General features: G+C 37.3%; 1 protein-coding gene across 1 annotated transcript in view; it reads right to left on the reverse strand.

Moving 5' to 3' along the window:
- DCC (DCC netrin 1 receptor) overlaps nucleotides 1–18515 on the reverse strand; it is a 588022-nt gene that overhangs the window by 76693 nt on the left and 492814 nt on the right. The window contains exons 19-21 of the mRNA XM_036322656.1: nucleotides 15932–16039; nucleotides 6338–6532; nucleotides 1003–1035 (exon numbers count right to left, since the gene is read on the reverse strand). Of these exons, the coding sequence (XP_036178549.1) occupies nucleotides 1003–1035; nucleotides 6338–6532; nucleotides 15932–16039 (336 nt within the window). The remainder of the gene's footprint in view (nucleotides 1–1002; nucleotides 1036–6337; nucleotides 6533–15931; nucleotides 16040–18515) is intronic.

Below are 18515 nucleotides of genomic sequence, written 5' to 3' on the forward strand. Positions count from 1 at the left end.
AACCACAGATGCTTAAAATTTAAAAAATATTCTTGTCGAAAAGGATATTTTCCCCAATCAACAAGATAGGACTTTCTGAGACCTGATGCTTGCAAGCAGATTGTGCTGACAGTCGCTATCCAAAGCAGAAGACAAGTCATAGGCTCTGAACCAACAAATAACGAACACAGACTATAACCAGTGGTATTTCCAAATTCTCCCTTCTTTAAAGAATGGAACATCCCCCCAAAATAAAACTCAGAAATATTATTTTGCTCCTCTAACATCCTACTAATCACTCGTAGTGAAAAAATAATGGCATCTTAATTTTTCACTCTCCGAATCATGGTATTCCCAAATTCACATCTCCCTGTGAGTTGATGGATAACTCTCATTTATCCCCATTTTCCTTTGTGTAAAACCATCCGTGTCTCTACACAAGTCAAGCTTTCAGCAAAAGAGTGGAAAGAGGATACAAACCTCCAAGTCCACCCAGCATCCTATTCAAGGAATGAAAGCTCGCTGGCTTCAAAATGAACAACAGCGACGCCCTAAAAAAGCTGACCTCACTTTGTGTTTATTAATTGCAGGAAGCTGGTGGCAGAGGACAAGCACGCATGATTTATGGCGTTTCTCCGCGGAACCGCAGAACTTTAATCCGAGCGCAGGAAAGGGTGCGAGAGCAGCTTGGAAATTATGCCGAGCTTAATTATACTTAATGTGAATTATTCAGAAGTGCACACAGAGACGAAAAATTTATTTCCTACAAAGAAGCTTGACATTTTAATTGGTCCTTCAGAATAGAGACAAAACAATTTCCTCTCAAGAAAATTTACATCTTCCCTATCAGAGCCTCAGCCCCATCCGAGCAGAACTTCATTAGCAGGATTCATTACCGCCCCAGAGTGGGCTCGGTCAGGTGTATGGCCCAGGTGAAAAGAGGAAAACAACACAGTGACTAACATCTCCGACAGACAGGACGGACTCAAGGAGGGAGAACGCGGCAGGGCGAGCCACACATACCTTGGTCGTTAGCCATTTTGTCAGGGTGTTCCACTGCGGGAAGGGGGAAAAGAAACAGTATTAGATTTTGACAGTTCCCGGCAAGAAAGCTGACATTTGAAGTCAACAGTTTCTGTGAGCAAGTTCTTATATCAAGGCCAATGCCCTATGGAAATAAAATTAATAAGGAATCAAGGTTAATGTAATTACTTCTATTAAATAATTAGAAGGAAAAATGAAAATGTTTTTGTTGTATAAACGTGTTCTTAAAAATATGTTATTTGTCACGTTGTTCTAACCATAAACTCAGAATGATCATCATACAAGTCTAATTAAAAACAGGATAACCATAAAAATGCATGTGCTTTCGCCTAGCACAGTGCTCTCTGGGTCCCTTTCTTTTATGTTAATATGTAGACATGTGAAAAGGGTAAACTAGGAAAGGTATCCTAACAAGAAGTAGACTTTCAATTCTGAATGAGTCTTTGAAAAACGCTATTCACAAGTGTTTATTATGGCAAAATTCTACAAACTTTATACAAATTTTATAAATGTCTTTGTATCTTCTCAAGATTAACATTTTTTAATTCGGCAGGCTATCTAATCTAGTAATTTCTAATCAAATCATTACAAGTTAATTTTTGTCTTGACTTTCTCTCCCATTTCTCATTGAAGACTAACGGCACCTCAAAATACATTTTATTACAGTAGTAAGGTGTTTTTGATGACAAGTGCTTTTGATAGGCAACTGAATTAACTGTACTTTATATTCAGGGCTAGAACCTTAATGCAGCTTTTAAGGATGGGCATCATGTAGGAAATGCCATGCTGGTTTTCCTAAGAATGGGGAATGATATGCCAGGATCATATGTGACCACACAATCCAGGAAGGGTAAATGTCTGGTAGCCAGAACAGACATGCTTGAGAAACTACCATACACAGTATCACATATTTAGGGGAGAACTGTTTGCAATGATATAAAACAAACAACAAACAAACAAACAAAAATTTCATCTCATTTTGATTTATCTCTCCCTTTGTCTTTAATTATATATATGCACTGTCTGTAGCTTAAGCAATTTTTAGCAAGGGACAAATAAATGTTATTGTGGACAATCTGATCTCTATTCTTATCTTCTGGATTTGCTTTATTAGCAAATCTGGGCTGAATATTACTTGGGAAACCTTGAATGACTTGAGGAAGGTTATCTACTAAAGAGTATTTCCCAATAATGACCAAATATATTCTAATAGTTACTTTTTATTAAAGGCAAATCAAGGCTTATAAGTATTGTAATTTGTACCTGGACTTTTTAATGGCTTCTGTCATTTGTCAAGAAAATAATGGATTTTGTCACAAAATTCTTTGCAGACTAAAGCTTTTTTTGTATTGTGGTACAGAGCTTTCAGTTCTGTATTTTGGATGGAAGAAGTGCACATTTCAGAATGATGGTTAAGGATCCCCGAGAATACACCATATTCTGCTGCGGAGATGACTCTGTCCTCCACAGAAATCCTCATTGTTCTATTCCATCCATCCTCCCTATGGACAGGCCAACGGGAAGAAGCTTACTTCACTGGAAGAAACAACCATGTGATAGGCAGAGATAAACATGACTCTTACTCATCCTCCGAGGGTTCAACAGTGTGTAGGTATTGTAATGGGGAGGGTCTGGGGAAGGGAGGTGGCTATTTGAAGAATCCTATGTGGTCAAGAATCAAGTTTCAGAGTCTTTTAATTAACATTTCAAGGAAAGAGTCAGATATATCCCCTATACCATGTACATAAAGGGTATAATAACTTAATCCATTTTTAATTATAAATGTCTCTTTAATTAACCAGTGATTACTAATTGAGCCTCCTGTACCTCTCTGGCTGGTGCCTAAAACCAAAAAGGGATAAAACTCTAGTCTCAAGTAGAAAATATGTCAATCTTACAAAGACTGAATATAAGCCTGAGGGCACCTGCCTAAGGGGCATGATTACAACAAAGCACTTGCCTGCTACCCAGTAGACTATCTTGAGCTGCCTCAGCTTCAGGACAATAGGCAAACCTTTCTATTTGTCAAAGTTACACCCTGATGAACAGTGGCCTTATGTTTTGAAGCAGCTTTGGAAAATGAAAATCTTAAATCAGAGAGCAATAGCGTGATTTTGTGTCTTTAGTGTCAATTTGGTTCACTTGGCTTCAAATCTCTTATGATGAGTCATTTATTTACCTTAGAACATTTGTCATCCCAAGTGACACGTAAGATGCATGCATGTGCAATATCAATTATTTAAAAAGATGGGAGATATAAATATTTCTATATAATTTCAAGTGCACTCAAGACATCTAAAACTCAGTGTACTACATATGAGCAGGATCTGCTTAAAAAAACTTTTAATTGGTTATTAATGGAGCATGCCATACCTAGGGTAGACAATATTAAACATTCCAATCAGGATATTAGAAATGATTCTTATGGAATATTATGACTTAGAGCAAATTCCTGAATTCCTTCTTAAAGCTGAAGATCATTTAATAGACGAGTTTAGGACACTGAGGGTAAACAGTACCAAATGAGACAGGGAGTTCATTACACAATCCACAGGATGATTATCCATGTGGGCATGTAAATCCTGTGATAACTCATCATTCTGCTGCTTAACACATTTGGATGCCTTAAGTCGTTTTTAAACCCTCTCTGAGATCTCCAGTTGGCATACGTTGTGAGCATGAAATTAATTTGGCACTTGTCCGCAGATAAAGATGAAGCGTTTGTGAAACATTATCGAGTTACATTTCATGCTCCCTCAAAACGAATAACCAGTTTCCTGTCAATTGCTCATTTGGAATGAAACCTGATTTAGACATGAAGTCCTAAAAACCTGGATAGACAAAGATTACCTCATTTCCTCCTCTCTCCCTCCCAACTTCGAACCTGTCATTAAGAACCGTCACAGGCTCAGGCTGAATGCTTGCTTGTGTGTTCCTGGCAAACTTTCAGATGTGCTATTACCAAATTCAGCTTTTGAATAGCTCACTCACAGAATTCAAAAGGCCACTGTTTATTAGGCTACCGTCCCTAGGAGAATTGAGAAACAGACTATACAATTTTTTCTAACTCTTCTTCAGTATGTCAAATGACTGGGTGAAAATGTGAGACACGTGTTTCTAATTTTTCAGTTGTTTGCCATCATGTAGTATCACGTTTTCAGCCAGATATAGAGGTATAATGTGGTCAGATCCAAGAGCCAAGAATCCTTCCTTAGAACAAGACACATCACTCCTTAAATATCGATCTTTAAATATCAGCTATACAACATTGAAATTATTTTCAATTAATGAATAATAGAGGCCCTTGAAATCATCTGTCCTCCAGAAAAACAATACTCTGCTTTAAAAAATGTGTATGAAGATTATTTTGATGTAGTTACTATTCCTGGGCCTGAGTATTTTTCTATCCTTAACCTGAGTGCTGAACACATAACGATCCTTAAATTGAGTGCTCATTTTCATTCTTACAAGCATGTGGGTTTTCTTCCAATCATTCTGCAAATTGTTGTCATTGTTGCTGACAATAAAAATAAACACATTCATTTTGTTTGAGGTTTTCTACTTTGCCATATCAAAATGTCCTTTACTGTATAAGGACAATTGGTCCTGAAAGAAGATATTTACATTTGGCAAGAGTATGCCATTCACATAATCCAATACTTTTTAATTTTTGTTCCCTTACATAAAAATGGCTAGAGTGTTTCATTATATTTCGAATAGAACCAACATACATGAAATCAATACAAAATTCCTAGGATTATCAGTAAAAAACGTCAAGTTGAAATGTCTGCCTTCTGTTGAAGGCAGAAAATGTGGTGATACAGTAGATCTTCCTAAGAAATGCTGGCTTAAGAAGTAAAAGATACATTTTAATTAATTATTTATTTTTCTTATTGTTTTCTAGTTACATTGAGAAATAATTGACATTTAACACTGTATAAGTTTAAGGTGTGGTGGCATGAGGGTCTTATTTATATATATGGTGAAATAATTACCATAAAAAGTTTAGTTAACATATATGCATATGCCCATGGACACAGACAACAGTGTGGTGAAGGCCATGGGGGCGAGTAGGGACTGGGTGGAGGTGGGCAAAGGGGAGGAAATAGTGTCAACAATAAAACTTTTAAAAAAGGTTTAGTTAACATAAATCATTTCATATAGATAAAATAAAAAATGAAAAAAAATTCTTGTGATGAGAACTCTTAGGATCGACTCTCAACAAAATTCCTCTATATTATACAGCAATTGTTAACTGAAGTCATTATGTTGCACCTTACATCCTTAGTACTTATTTATCTTATAACCGGAAGTTTGTACCTTTTGACTACCGTCCTCCAATTTCACTCTCTCCCTATCCCTTGACTCTCATAACTAAAAAATCTGATCTCTTTTCTATGAGTTTGGTGTGTTTTTGTTTGTTTGCTTGTCTGTTTTTAGATTCCACATGTAAGTGAAATAATAAAGTATCTGTTTTTACCTGTCTGGCTTGTTTCACTTAGCATTGTGCCTTCGAGATCTATCTATCCATTTTGTCACAAATTGTAGGAGTTCCTATTTCTTTGTGGCTGAATAATACTCCATTGTGTATGTATACCACAATTTCTTAATCCATTCAACCGCTGATGGACAGTTAGTTTGTTTCCATGTCTTGGTTATTTGAAATAATGTTCTTATGAGCATGGGGGTGTAAATAGGACATCTAGATAGTGTTTTTATTTTCTTTGAATATATTCCCGGAAGTGGAATTACTGGATGGATCACATAATGTTTTTATTTTCAATTTTTTGAGAAACCTCCATACTGTTTTCCATAGTGGCTGCACCAATTTACAATCCCACCAACAACGTACAGGATTCCCTTTTCCCCACATCATTGTCAGCATTTGTTATCTCTTGTGTTTTTGATGATGGCTATTCTAATTTTTTCTTAAAATATATATATTTTATTGATTTTTTACAGAGAGAAAGGAAGAGGGATAGAGAGTTAGAAACATCGATGAGAGAGAAACATCGATCAGCTGTTTCTGCACACCCCTACTGGGAATGTGCCCACAACCCAGGTACAGGCCCTCGACCGGAATCGAACCTGGGACCCTTCAGTCCGCAGGCTGATGTTCTGTCCACTGAGCCAAACCGGTCAGGGCTATGATGGCCATTCTAATAGGCATGAGTTAATAACTCACTGTAGCTTTAATTTGCATTTTAATGCAATTTGAATACCCATGTAGTCATGCTGCCAACAGAGATGGTAGAAGGGAATTCTTAACAATCCCACAGGAAAAGAGAGGCAATAGCAAAAAAATGATTCAAACCTTTCAGAGTCCTGAAGAGGATGGGATCAGAGAGGGGCCCCACTCCTTTTACATTTCGTGCTTGAATTCGAAAGTAATACATAGTGTCAAGGTTGAGATCCATGATCTGATGAGTAAGACGATCACCACTGATTGTTTCCATAACCCAGTCATCAATTGGTATGTTCTTGTCCAAGGTATAAAACAAGATGTAAGCTGCATAAATAGATGAATGCAAGCTCTGTTAGTAGCCTGCTCTACTACTGCTTCCAAACATCCATGTTTCCCAAGTGTAATTTTCAATAATAATTATATATCCACAATCTATAAACTACAGTTTTGGGTTTGGCAAGTAATATTTTTTTTCATATTGCAAGGATTAAATAAGTAATTGCTTCAGTGTGCAGAACCTGAAAATGGAATAAGATAGAAATAAAAAAATATATGTCATTTAAAAATGTGAAGATTCTGCTGCCTACAAATTCTAATTATTGGTTTATTCTAATATATGCATGACAAAATGTAAAACATAGATAACAACTCTGTATAATTTTTACCATATTCCAATAATGAAAACAAGGAGTATTTATCCTGGCTTATGCTTAAATAATAAAAATGCACTGAAAAGCATAACATGCCATGCTTGTTTACAGTGTCATAAAAGAAACGGTGATGTACGTTTATCGTAATAACTCTGTGAGGCTGGCGGAAGCACTGTTGCCTCCGTTCACAGATGATGAAGTTGAAAACGACCCAAGCTAGGGGTAAAAAAACTAGGATAATATCCTCTACTGTTATGCTGAAAATCCGACACTATTTCCCCTGGTCCGTCCCAACTAGGGAAAAAAAGACAATGTATTTCTGGATAATTGTAGGTTATCTAGTTACTATCTCAAATGTTAATAATCTATCACTGGATAGTATAATTTGCCCTCTGTGTTAGGGGATGTTACTTGAATACTACTAGGGTACTCTGTGGTGATAATCTAACATGCACCCAAGTAAACCCTGTAATATATTAATATTCTAACATTATATTTAGCCAATATGTAAACTAGATTTTATTTAAACACATTAACTCATAATTTTGTATTAGACTATCAGATGAAACTGTACGATAGCTCATCATAGGTGTCTTTGGTCTATGACTATAGTGCCAGCCTCCATTTCTGTTAAAATTCTGCACAGATGGCTACATCAGCTAGGCCACAAATATCCCTAGTTCTATTCTTATACACTGAATATATTCTTTATAAATCATATTTTTAAAAACAGCAGTCTTTGATTGACTGGTTCCTTCCTTTTGAGTCCTGCTTATCTTGTTAGGATTGGGACCCTCACACATAGATCTTTTGTGGTTATATCACAATGTTCTTTGACTCAGATCCACTGTCCTCCCCCAATAACCATGCACACTACCAACATGAAAACACACACACTTCCTCCTGGTGGACTGCAGTGAGGTCTCCATACTATGTTTGTTCCCACCTACCACTTATTCTTCACTCTTTCCATCCAAATTCTACCCATCCCCCAAGGTCTAGTTCAAGCTACATCTAACATATAAAACCTTCCTCTACAGTGATAAATTTTTTGTAGACTTTGCAATACACTTCAGTAAAGTAAAAGAACATTTATATAATTTTTAATCATTTGTCACTTAATACCATATTTAACCTCAATTATGCTTGGGTTTGGAGGGATGCGTTCTAAACAATGAACTGGATCTGTCTTCCTTGTGATTCTGCAGGATTAAGAATTGTTGCAAAGCCCTAACCAGTTTGGCTCAGTGGATAGAGTGTCGGCCTGTAGACTGAAGGGTCCCGGGTTCGATTCTGGTCAAGGGCATGTACCTTGGTTGCGGGCAAATCCCCAGAAGGGGATGTACAGGAGACAGCTGATCGATGCTTCTCATCGATGTTTCTAACTCTCCCTCTCCCTTCCTCTCTGTAAAAAAAATTAATAAAATATATTTTTTTAAAAATAAGAATTGTTGCAAATTCCAAGATCCAGAAATCCACTTCTCTTCAATTCAGATCAATGATAAAAACCTACATGTCTTTTGCTTTAGCTTTCACTTTTCACCAAGTTTAGTGTTTCCCAAATCTGCCTAATTATAAGAATTACCTGGTGACTGGGTATAAGTTACAAAACATAGGTCCCAAGAAAGGGCATTTTGATTGAATAGGTGTGGCAGACAGAGTCTTAGCCCCCCAAAGACTCCCATCTCCTGATAGTCACACTTTTTTGTAAGCCTTTCTGTCTGAGCATAACCAATAACACACAGCAAATATGATGAACTATCATTTCCATGATTGTGTTACATGAGACTCTAACTTCCGTCTTGCCAGCAAACTCTCTCCTATGTTGGCTTTGATGGAACAAGCTGCCAGATGGCGAGGACCACATGGCAAGGAAATGAGGATTGGCTCTGATCAATAGCCAGTAAGAAACTGAATCCTGCCAACAACCACAGGAATTGGAAGCAAATCTTTTCCCCAGTCAAGCTTCAGATGAGACATCTGTCTAGTCTAAAACCTTGACTGCTGCCTTGTATGAACCCTTCAAGCAGAGTGCTCAGCTAAGCTGTGCTTGGATTCCTGACCAACAGAAACAGTGAGATAATGAATGTGTGTTGTTTTAAGGTGCCAAGTTTGTGGTGATATTGTAATCGATAATACAATAGGTTAAATGTAATCCCAGCAATCGGCACCCCAGATGATCTCTGTGTTTAAGCAAGGTCAGGAATCACTTCTTTTGTTGATATGTGGGATCTGTATACTAGTGTATGTGTGGCATTTGTTGAGATGTTGACACTGCAGATATGAATGTCTTAAGATGCAGAGAGTTCAGGGGAAGGTAAAGGGCCAAGGTTAAGAATTCTGCAAAACTTATAAAGGTTGTGTGACTCCTCTCTCTGGTTAATATTAAAATTGGAAGATTATAATTCAAAAGGGATGATGAAGTATCATTGGATAAAATAATTGTTTCTGACTCACAAATATCCATTCATTTATAATTCAGCCCCCATAACAACATCAATAAAATCTGATATTCTTTGAGCCAGAGCATCCCCCATTCTTGTCCCCAAAGAATTATATCTATTGAATATAAGACTCTGATATTTGTAATAGTTTTTTTTTAGCTTTTATTATGTGCATGTCATATCTCTTCAAGAGAATAAAAACATTTCTTTAGTTCAGGAGCTATATCTTATATTACATTTTATTATTCAAAAGAACGAATAAAATATCTTTACATACTAGGTATTGAAACTCACTTATTGAATGAAATCCATTAGCCAGAAAGCATATAAGTTTTATATTCATGACATTTAATAAAACTGTTAAAGTTTTCATGGGATGTTTTAAATGCCCAACACATCTGAAAGTTTGAAGAACTGTGTTCCATCCCAGTCAGCTACACTTTTCCTGAATTTTCTTTATTTATCAAATGAGATTAAAATATTTGCCTTCACAATGCTTTTTTATGTAAACAGTATTCAATTTAGCATTTAGAATGACAATTCTAGAATCAAGTAAGGTTGAAGATGCAAGCATCAGGTTCCGACCATTTCATACTGTATTTGAGCAATTTCCTTATACTGGTAGGCAACTCTATTTTTTAATTTTATTTTTGTAAATTTGAGAACTAATATGGGGAATAGAAACACATTACTTTATTCAAAAGTAAAAATTGGCCAAAGAGAAAGCAAACAATTTCATTTAAATATGTGAGTTTGGTATGATCAGAGGATATTAAATCCAGTATTGAAAGTCTTACCTTATAGATTTCCATATAACCACAGAAGTTGGGATAAATTCATTGGTTTCTCACAACCTTTCTGTATATCTATATTCATTTCTCTGTGTCCAAGTGCTTGTTTTTCTTGATTGTTTCCTCTTACTTTTTTCTACTTCATTTTTGTCTCTTACCCACCACAGCTGGCTATATAATGAAGTTTCATATCCAGTCATGGGTTGTAAGAGCTGGGATTGCTAACCCATCTGAGCACTCCCACATTGGAATAACATTTGTCTAACTACATATAAAATTTAACATCATACATCTGTTAGTGTGACCCTACTTATACAAATAGGTAGTTGTAATTCCAGAAGCAAAGGGTAGAAGTGTTTAATGCCATCTCTCTCCTCTCTTCTGTCTTCTTCCATACTTCTTGTCACTTATTAGTGATTTCCCTCCAAGACTCAGGTAGACTGTGAATCACAAGGAAGACTAAGATGACCCCTACCAACAAGAAGATCTACCCAGTCAGAGCTTTTCTGCTTAAAAAATGATTCTGCTAATCTTGTATATAAACAGATACATAAGGATGGAAGAACCCATTTCTTCCTCCTTTTTGGTCAAAAATAACAGGCAATGGATTCAGGGATACCTGACCTCAAGTCACAGCTCTAACACTGACTGGCTTTGTAACCTTGAACAACTTGCTTAATCTGAGTATATCTCAATTTTATCATCTGAGAAGAAGTTGCTATGAGATAATGCATTTTAAGAACCCAATATGTGGGGATATTTCTATTAAATTACCTTCTACATACTAACTACACAGTAAATGCTCCAGCTAGTCTTCCTTCCTTCCTTTCTATCTCTCTCTTTCTTAATCTTAATACATCTTAAGGAAGTTGTCATATTTGGAAGAGCTGAACTGTTGGTTTCAAGTGAAGCAATAGATTTAATAGCAATTCAATGATTATTCTACCGACTAAATATTTATTCATTACCTACTACATGTTAAGGATATTGTTACAAGGGAGAAGGCATTGGACAAAATCTGAAACCTGCTCTTATAAAATTTTCAGCAGTGTACTATAAGCATTTGATTTTACTTCATGATTACATGTTGAGGAGATGAAAAAGAAGGAGTCAAGATGACTAAATTTCCAACTTATGCAACCAAGTGAACTGTGGAGGCTTTGGAAATGATGGTAATAAAAAAAATACAGGAAATTAAGATTTCAGTGTGAGTGCCCAGCTGGATCCACATTCTTGGATAGTCTTAAAACCTATTACTGAATATAATAGTGCATTATTTAGTTGGTTATGGTGGGTGAGAGAGAGAGAGAGAGAGAGAGAGAGAGAGAGAGAGAGAGAGAGAGAGAGAGAGAGAAAGAAGTGGAGAAAGAGGTGTTGGGGAATAGTATACAATAAGACAGACAAATGGAAATATACAATATGAGGTTTTAATATGAAATTTAAGAGACATTTGTGTTCACTGAAGCTCTTGGTATCATATAGACACTTTTGCAGAGAAAGTAACAAAGAGAATATAGAGAAGCATTGATCAGACCATCAAACCTCAGAGGGAAGGTAGGGGAGGGTGGGGGAAAGGGGGAGAGATCAACCAAAGGACTTGTATGCATGCATATAAGCCTAATGAATGGACACAGACACCAGGGAGTGGGGGCATGAGTGGGGGTGTGTTGGGGGGAAATGGGGGGATAAGGACACATATGTAATACCTTAATCAATAAAGACATTTTAAAAAAGAGAATAAAAAGATCTGAATTCTGGAAGCAACGCTTAAGGGACAGATGGAAGAAATATCTGCTAGCAAGACTAAGCTATAGCCTAGAAGTGGGAAGAAAAATGGTTAGGTGAATTTTACAAAAGTAAAGAGAGAAGAGAATTTGAAGCAACAGGAATTGGAGACACAGAAAAAGCAAGTATAACTTTCATCATTAGATACCAATAATAAGGAACAATCTCCGAAGACCTAACTCTTCCCTCTATCTATCTTGATCTCTGATCTTAAATAATGTTGGATGCTGCATGTATTTAGATCAATGTTTCACAACTAGCCATATTAAAATCACTTGGAAAATACCATGCCCAATCCTTCTTCAGAAAAATTAAATCATAAATCAATTGAAAATCACTGATTTGGACCAGTTGAATACTAAGAAGTTGAAGTACAGCATAATATAATAAGAGTAGGAGCCTGAGTTTTAAATCCTAGCTTGATTCTATCTTGAAATGCAGACTCCATCTCAGAACTAATAACCAGCTTAACTTCTGAATGAATGAACTGGCCAGATCTTTGACAGCCCCGCCCCCCACCTATTCCCTTTAGTGGACTCTGGAATGTGTACAGAGACAGCTGTCTAATCATGAAATTTTCATTAATCCTCTGGGGCAAGGCACCCTTGATTTGATCTATCTCTTGGCTCACCCTGGTGCCAGGGACTTCTGCTATCTGGCCTATTGACCGCCCCCCCCCCCGCCCCCACCCCAACACACACATTCCTTGCCTAGCACATATCTCCATCTCTAAAAAGAGGTTAGTCTAGTGCAGGGGTGGGCAACCTTTTTGTGAATGCGTGCCAAAAACAGCAAAATCTCTGACTCAAAATTCTCCTGCGTGCCAACCCTAATTTTTTGAGAACAAGTTACGCCTACTTGCTATCTCTTAAGGTGAACGTATGTGAAGAACCTTGAAGAAATAATAAAATTCATTCGAGCGACAAAAACACAGTATATGATGATGAAAAATACATTTATTTTTTAATGTATACATGTACACTGATAGTCCGACAGAAAACCTTATGACTCCGTTTGATATTATCAGTGGGACTTTTGCTGCTGCATCACTGATGACAGAGATTTTACATCAGGTTGATATTTCGTGACCTTCAGAGATATGCATCAGCTACTACTTTCATCCGTCAGGCTACTCCTATTATGAGACTTAACAAAATTCATCACTGAGAACAAAGATTCACAATTATAAATGGAAGATTATAAGAGAGGGTTTCATGTGCCAGCAAAAGTTACTGGCGTGCCATGTTTGGCATGCGTGCGAGGGGTTGCCCACCCCTGGTCTAGTGGGTGAAAGATGCGGAAATTTGACCATCCTACAGCCAGGACCAGGTTTCTGTATGTAAGTAAGTACATTCCCTATTAAACTCATTAACTGACAAGCTAGACCTGTCTGACTCATTCTTTGCCTCTTGCTCCTTTGGTATTTGGGAGCTGCTTTGTAAACACAGCCTTTTCACTGAAGACCAGCTGGCTCTGCTGCTTTGTGGTTATTTGATTTTAGGAAAGTCAGTTACCCCAGAGAAGGCCCTCGTCTCTTCATTTCAAAGTGGAATAACTGGAATATATGAACACTTATAATAGCAAAGTGCTTAGCAGAATGCCAAGCATGTAACAAATGCTTAATTCAATTTGAACCACTTTCTTCTAAAATGCCAGTCCAGATCCTTAAGCTGCCAGTTGATGATCAAGGAATTTAAGCACCAGAATTATCTAGGTCTTCTCCCTCACCCTCTTTTCGTTTGTTTAATCGTTTTTGAAGTATACATATTTACAAATTGATGAGCTGGGTACCATGCAAAGCCCATTAGCAAAGCCTCTTCCTTGAGTGGATTTCAAATAGGAATAATAATAGCTCATTTGTTTCTGTACGTACTGGGCATCAGGGACTTATCTAGGCACTTTATTATAATGATTCTACAAAAGAGGTTCTATCCCCATATATTATAGATGAGAAAGTCAGACTCTGGGAGGTTAAATCGCTTGCCTGGGCATCTCTCTCTCAGAAGCTCAGGTTTTCAGTTCTTAACCACCCTGTCCTACTGCTGTACAGATGCAGGAACTTAGGAAGACAAGGAAATAGAAATGCTGGAAGGGAGTACATTCTTCCATAGGCTCACAGGTGCCCAACACACTAGGAAAGAGCTCACATGTTCCTTTGCACTTTCATGGAAACAGAGTGTAACAAGCATGGGCCTTCTGCCTAATGGTCTTCTATTTTGAATATTTTATCATCCTATTTTCTAAAAGGAATTTGGTTGAAAGAATCAAAATATGTATAGGAAGAAGTTGTCTAATGGGCTGTGTGTGTGTGCTCTCCGTTGAATCGAGTCAAAATATCTCAAGCTGAAAATCACAACTTGGCCTTCATAAATGCATACCATTATTAGAGAATGAAGTTTTAGTTGTGGAAGCTATTATGCAACTCTACATAAAATATGTGGGCAAGGTCTCTTACACATACACTGTGATTTTGGCACACTAAATTTTTTGCTTAGATTAATTGCATTTCCCCCCATTTTTTAATCTTGAAAAGCAAAATAAAGCTTCCTTCCAGAGTTGAAAACACATTCTATTGTTTATATTGACAATTTGATGAGATTTACTTAAATAAGAGTGGAGAATTGGGTAGTATATGACTTATTTTATCCTTTAAGAAAAAAAATTCTTTCCACCAGAACTTGTTTTGATTTAGAAAAGTTCTATTTTGTTTTTTTCTTAAACTTATTATCTGTTGATTTACCATATGTTTATAAATAAGTTTGTCACACAATAAAATAGTCATCATGTAAACCAATCAAAATCTACAAAAGTACTGAAATGGAACCAATGAAAACAGATCATAAAGTTGAGTGGAAATAAGAAGAGATTAGAATGAGCCAACCTTCATTTTAAAAAACCTGGCAGAGTGACAACTGAGCATATAAGATTTAGGGAAGATGTTTGTTCCTCTTTTTCCATATTTGTCGGCTCAAATGAAAATTCTATTAGCTAGTGCACTAAGAGCAATTTCCTAGAGAAAACAAGTCTTCAACTTATATTTGCATCGCATTTGGAATTTTCACATATTACCTTCGCATTTTGTAAATTTCAGAAAGTCACTCACTTAAAGCACATGTCATCTGAACTATAATTCCCATGCTTGTCTCTGCATCACAGAATGACTGAATTACTTTGCTAATTTGTAGTAGTGCTATCCACTTCTTGTATGCAAAGAAAAAAGGAGTGACTCTTACACGTGCCCAATCCAATGGTTCAGGTTAATTAGACTATAATGTGCCCATTTTTAGTTATACAATATTTTTTTCATAATGATTATATGCTATGGAGACATCTATTAAAAGACTAGAGTGATCATTTAAATGCAAAACCCCTGGTAGAACTCCATTATATTTTTCATACTAAATTAACATTACAGGCTTCTAATGGATGCTTTAATTAGGCATTGATGTTATCAGCAATATTTGGTAAAATAAAATCTGTCACTGTGAAATATTCATTAAGTACAATTTCTGTCAGTCAACATTAAGTGTTTTCTGAACCTTAGGATTTAAATAAGAAGCTAAAAGCGGGTTTTCAAGCTAAATACATGAAAACCCGCCCAGACAAACCTCCTTTTTCCTATGTGTCACACAAAAATACATGGTCATTAGGTGTCTTTTGTGTTTTATAATTGCCAAACAACCGGCTTCTTCTCAGTCACTCATGCTCAGAGGCATCCCATTAGAAGGTTGTCTTCAGGCTGCACAGACTAAAACAACAAAAGGCCTATGCTAATTGAAGTGCACATCTTTCAGGAAGCAACTCCAATCACACGTGTGTGTGTGTGTGTGTGTGTGTGTGTGTGCGCGCGCGCGTGTGCGCCTAATTGTATGCACCAAAGAATTCCACGGTCAGTGCCCTCAGCGAGGGCAAGAAGAGACCATCAGAAAGGGTCAGGAAGTCAACCAAGATGCTAGACAGAAAACTAATACACAAAAGGCACAAGGAGCGCACTCGGGGTGAGCCATCCCGGGCCCAGCAGAGCAATGCTCAGAATGCAGCTGAGATGCTTACCCGTGATTTTCCCATTGGCTTCCAAGGGAGGCTGCCAGCTCACAATGACAGCACGGGGCTTCCCTTCCCGAGTAATGACTGTCAGATCCTTGGGAGCAGAGGTCGGGGCTGCCGGGGGAACAGAGACAAGGCCTTGTCATCAGATGTGAGAGAAAACAGACATTTATGGGACTTCTAATCACGATGTTGACACTCAGAATCTATCATGCAGTATATCATGCTGATTTTACCATTTACAATTCCTCTCAAGTATTTGGATTAAAGAAGCAAACAAACACAAATACAGAAATGGATGTGTGTTATTTTTCCCGAGGAAGTTTAGTGACTTCCAAAGGAGAAGAGAACATGTGTGAACATGGAGGAAAGACTATAACGTATTTTCAAGTGAGTGCTGCACTGAAAATGTGAGAAGCATAAGAGAACAAACAAATGTGCACATATTTGTGAGATTGACGGCTACATGTCTCCGAGGGACAGAACTCTGTTATGACTGTAGGATTTATAATTGAAACGTCACCTAAGTCTATATTTCCTTAGAAGCCCCTCCTCAAGAAGAGAATGCATTTGAAAACAGGTCAAAGCAACTTGCTTAGGTAACATACCAGTTATCTCCTAACAAGAAGGAGAAGAAATATTTGAAAATAGAGCTGGCAAGGAATCTATGGTATGAAACTAGATGGTATGGAACCCTGCCTTTCTTAGAGCTTTTCCCACCTGTTGGTGAAAGGAAGCAGAATTTGTCACCTCCAAAATATGCCTCTTTGGTATAAGTATTATTTTAGGTGGATGCAACAGCATAGAAACTTCATTTCTTTAAATGACTTTTTCTCCTTTATTTCCTTCCGATTCAAACTGGCTTCATCTAGCACCTGACTCGCCTGCCTCCTTCTCCCTTGCATGGCTTCCCCCTTAATCATAAACCCTCAGGATGAGGAGGTTCTGATCAGCATCAAATGATCTTAGGAACAAAACCTCTGGTCTGTTGACCACAGAGATAGAGTTCCAGTCAACTTAGAGATAATGTCTACACCTCAGTTGTGTTTCAGCTCCAAGCCCAGAAAAGCAGCAAAACCAGACAAAGTGACTTCATGGTTGACCTCAGGACCAGCCACACTGATCAAGGTTCCCTACCCTGGAACCAACCAACCAGTAGAGACCATGACTCTGAAAGGAACACTTGGAAAACTGTGAATGTTGGTGAATCTCTATTCACCAACATTTCCCATGTTGCTTCAGGTAAAAAAAAAAATATTTTTCTTCTCTCCTAGATTATAATTTTCTCAAAGATATAGGCTATATCATCTTTGCTTTTTATACCAAGTCCCTATCTCAGGACCTGACATTTACAAATGGACATAATTGGAAACTCATAATTAATGTCTCAGTTGACTGGACAAGTATTGCCCTATGGTTTGTCTGGTTCTCCTTTTCCCATACTTGACTGTCTTGAAGTTCATGAGTGGGAGGTAAGACTCAAGATTTAGATTTCCAGCCATGGGAATTGTACTGGCCGTTTGTTATTTGGACTGTCCAACATCCCATCCCTTCCTCCTTCGTTAAGAGAAGCACTTGGCTCCTTTCTTTGGGAACAAGCTCTTCTCTGTCATGTGAATTTCGTGACCTTCACCCCACTCTCGCCTTAGCAGTGGGATCCCCTCTTCTGGGAAACAGAATGTTAATAAGAAAGATAAACATATCGGGTCAAACCATTGTGATGGCAACACCCTGAATAGCAGTCCGATAGTGTTCTTCTCCTCTAAAGACTGGGAGTACCTCTGGTTTCTGTCCCTTCCCAAGACCCATTATTTCAGGTGTACTTGCAGTTATTTATTTTACTTAAGCTAACTAGAGTAAAGTATTCATCACCTGGGCAGAATGAAATGTTTTATTTCAAGAATCCTCCTGCCACCTTTGTCTTTATCATGAGCAATTTCAACACAAGTGCCTAGCAATGCAGCCCCTATAGTCTTTATGTTAGTGCAGAATTGGAAGGAAACCCTAGAGTCATTCCATTCACTTCATTTCCTTCTCTCAGTTATAAAACCTGCAGACACTTGTGAATTACTTCTTGCTTCTCATCATCACCTAGAGATCTCATCCACACGCTATTTACACCTTTGTCCAGATCATTATCTGTTTTGACAATCACCCTTCCTGCTAACCACATTTCTGAAAGTTAATATCTTTTTGTCTCACCATTGGAGTGCCTACAAGGTTAGGCAGTTGATGAGAAATCAATAGGGTACATTTATCAAGTCAGATGCTGGTGTGCATTTTATGTTTATGAAAGGGAAAAATGATTGAATTTTTTGCTTAAGAGGAAATTAAACTCCTTGTCTTTCACTCAGGGAAGACCAAATGTCTTAGTGGTTTATATTTCACTCCTTCATCTCATTTTCAGTAAAAAGAAAGAGCAGAACTTTTATTATTCCCATAGTACATAACTCATTAAGCTTGTCTTCGTCTTCAAAGGAAGATGTGCACACTGGCATTCAGGGAAGAATTCGAGGAGAAGGAGTTAATATATGTATACATGTAAAATAGAAGAGGATGTTGAAATTAAATCGGACAAACTAAAAAACTT

This window comes from Myotis myotis, unplaced genomic scaffold (assembly GCF_014108235.1).
Source record: "Myotis myotis isolate mMyoMyo1 unplaced genomic scaffold, mMyoMyo1.p scaffold_m19_p_9, whole genome shotgun sequence".
Taxonomy (NCBI): domain Eukaryota; kingdom Metazoa; phylum Chordata; class Mammalia; order Chiroptera; family Vespertilionidae; genus Myotis; species Myotis myotis.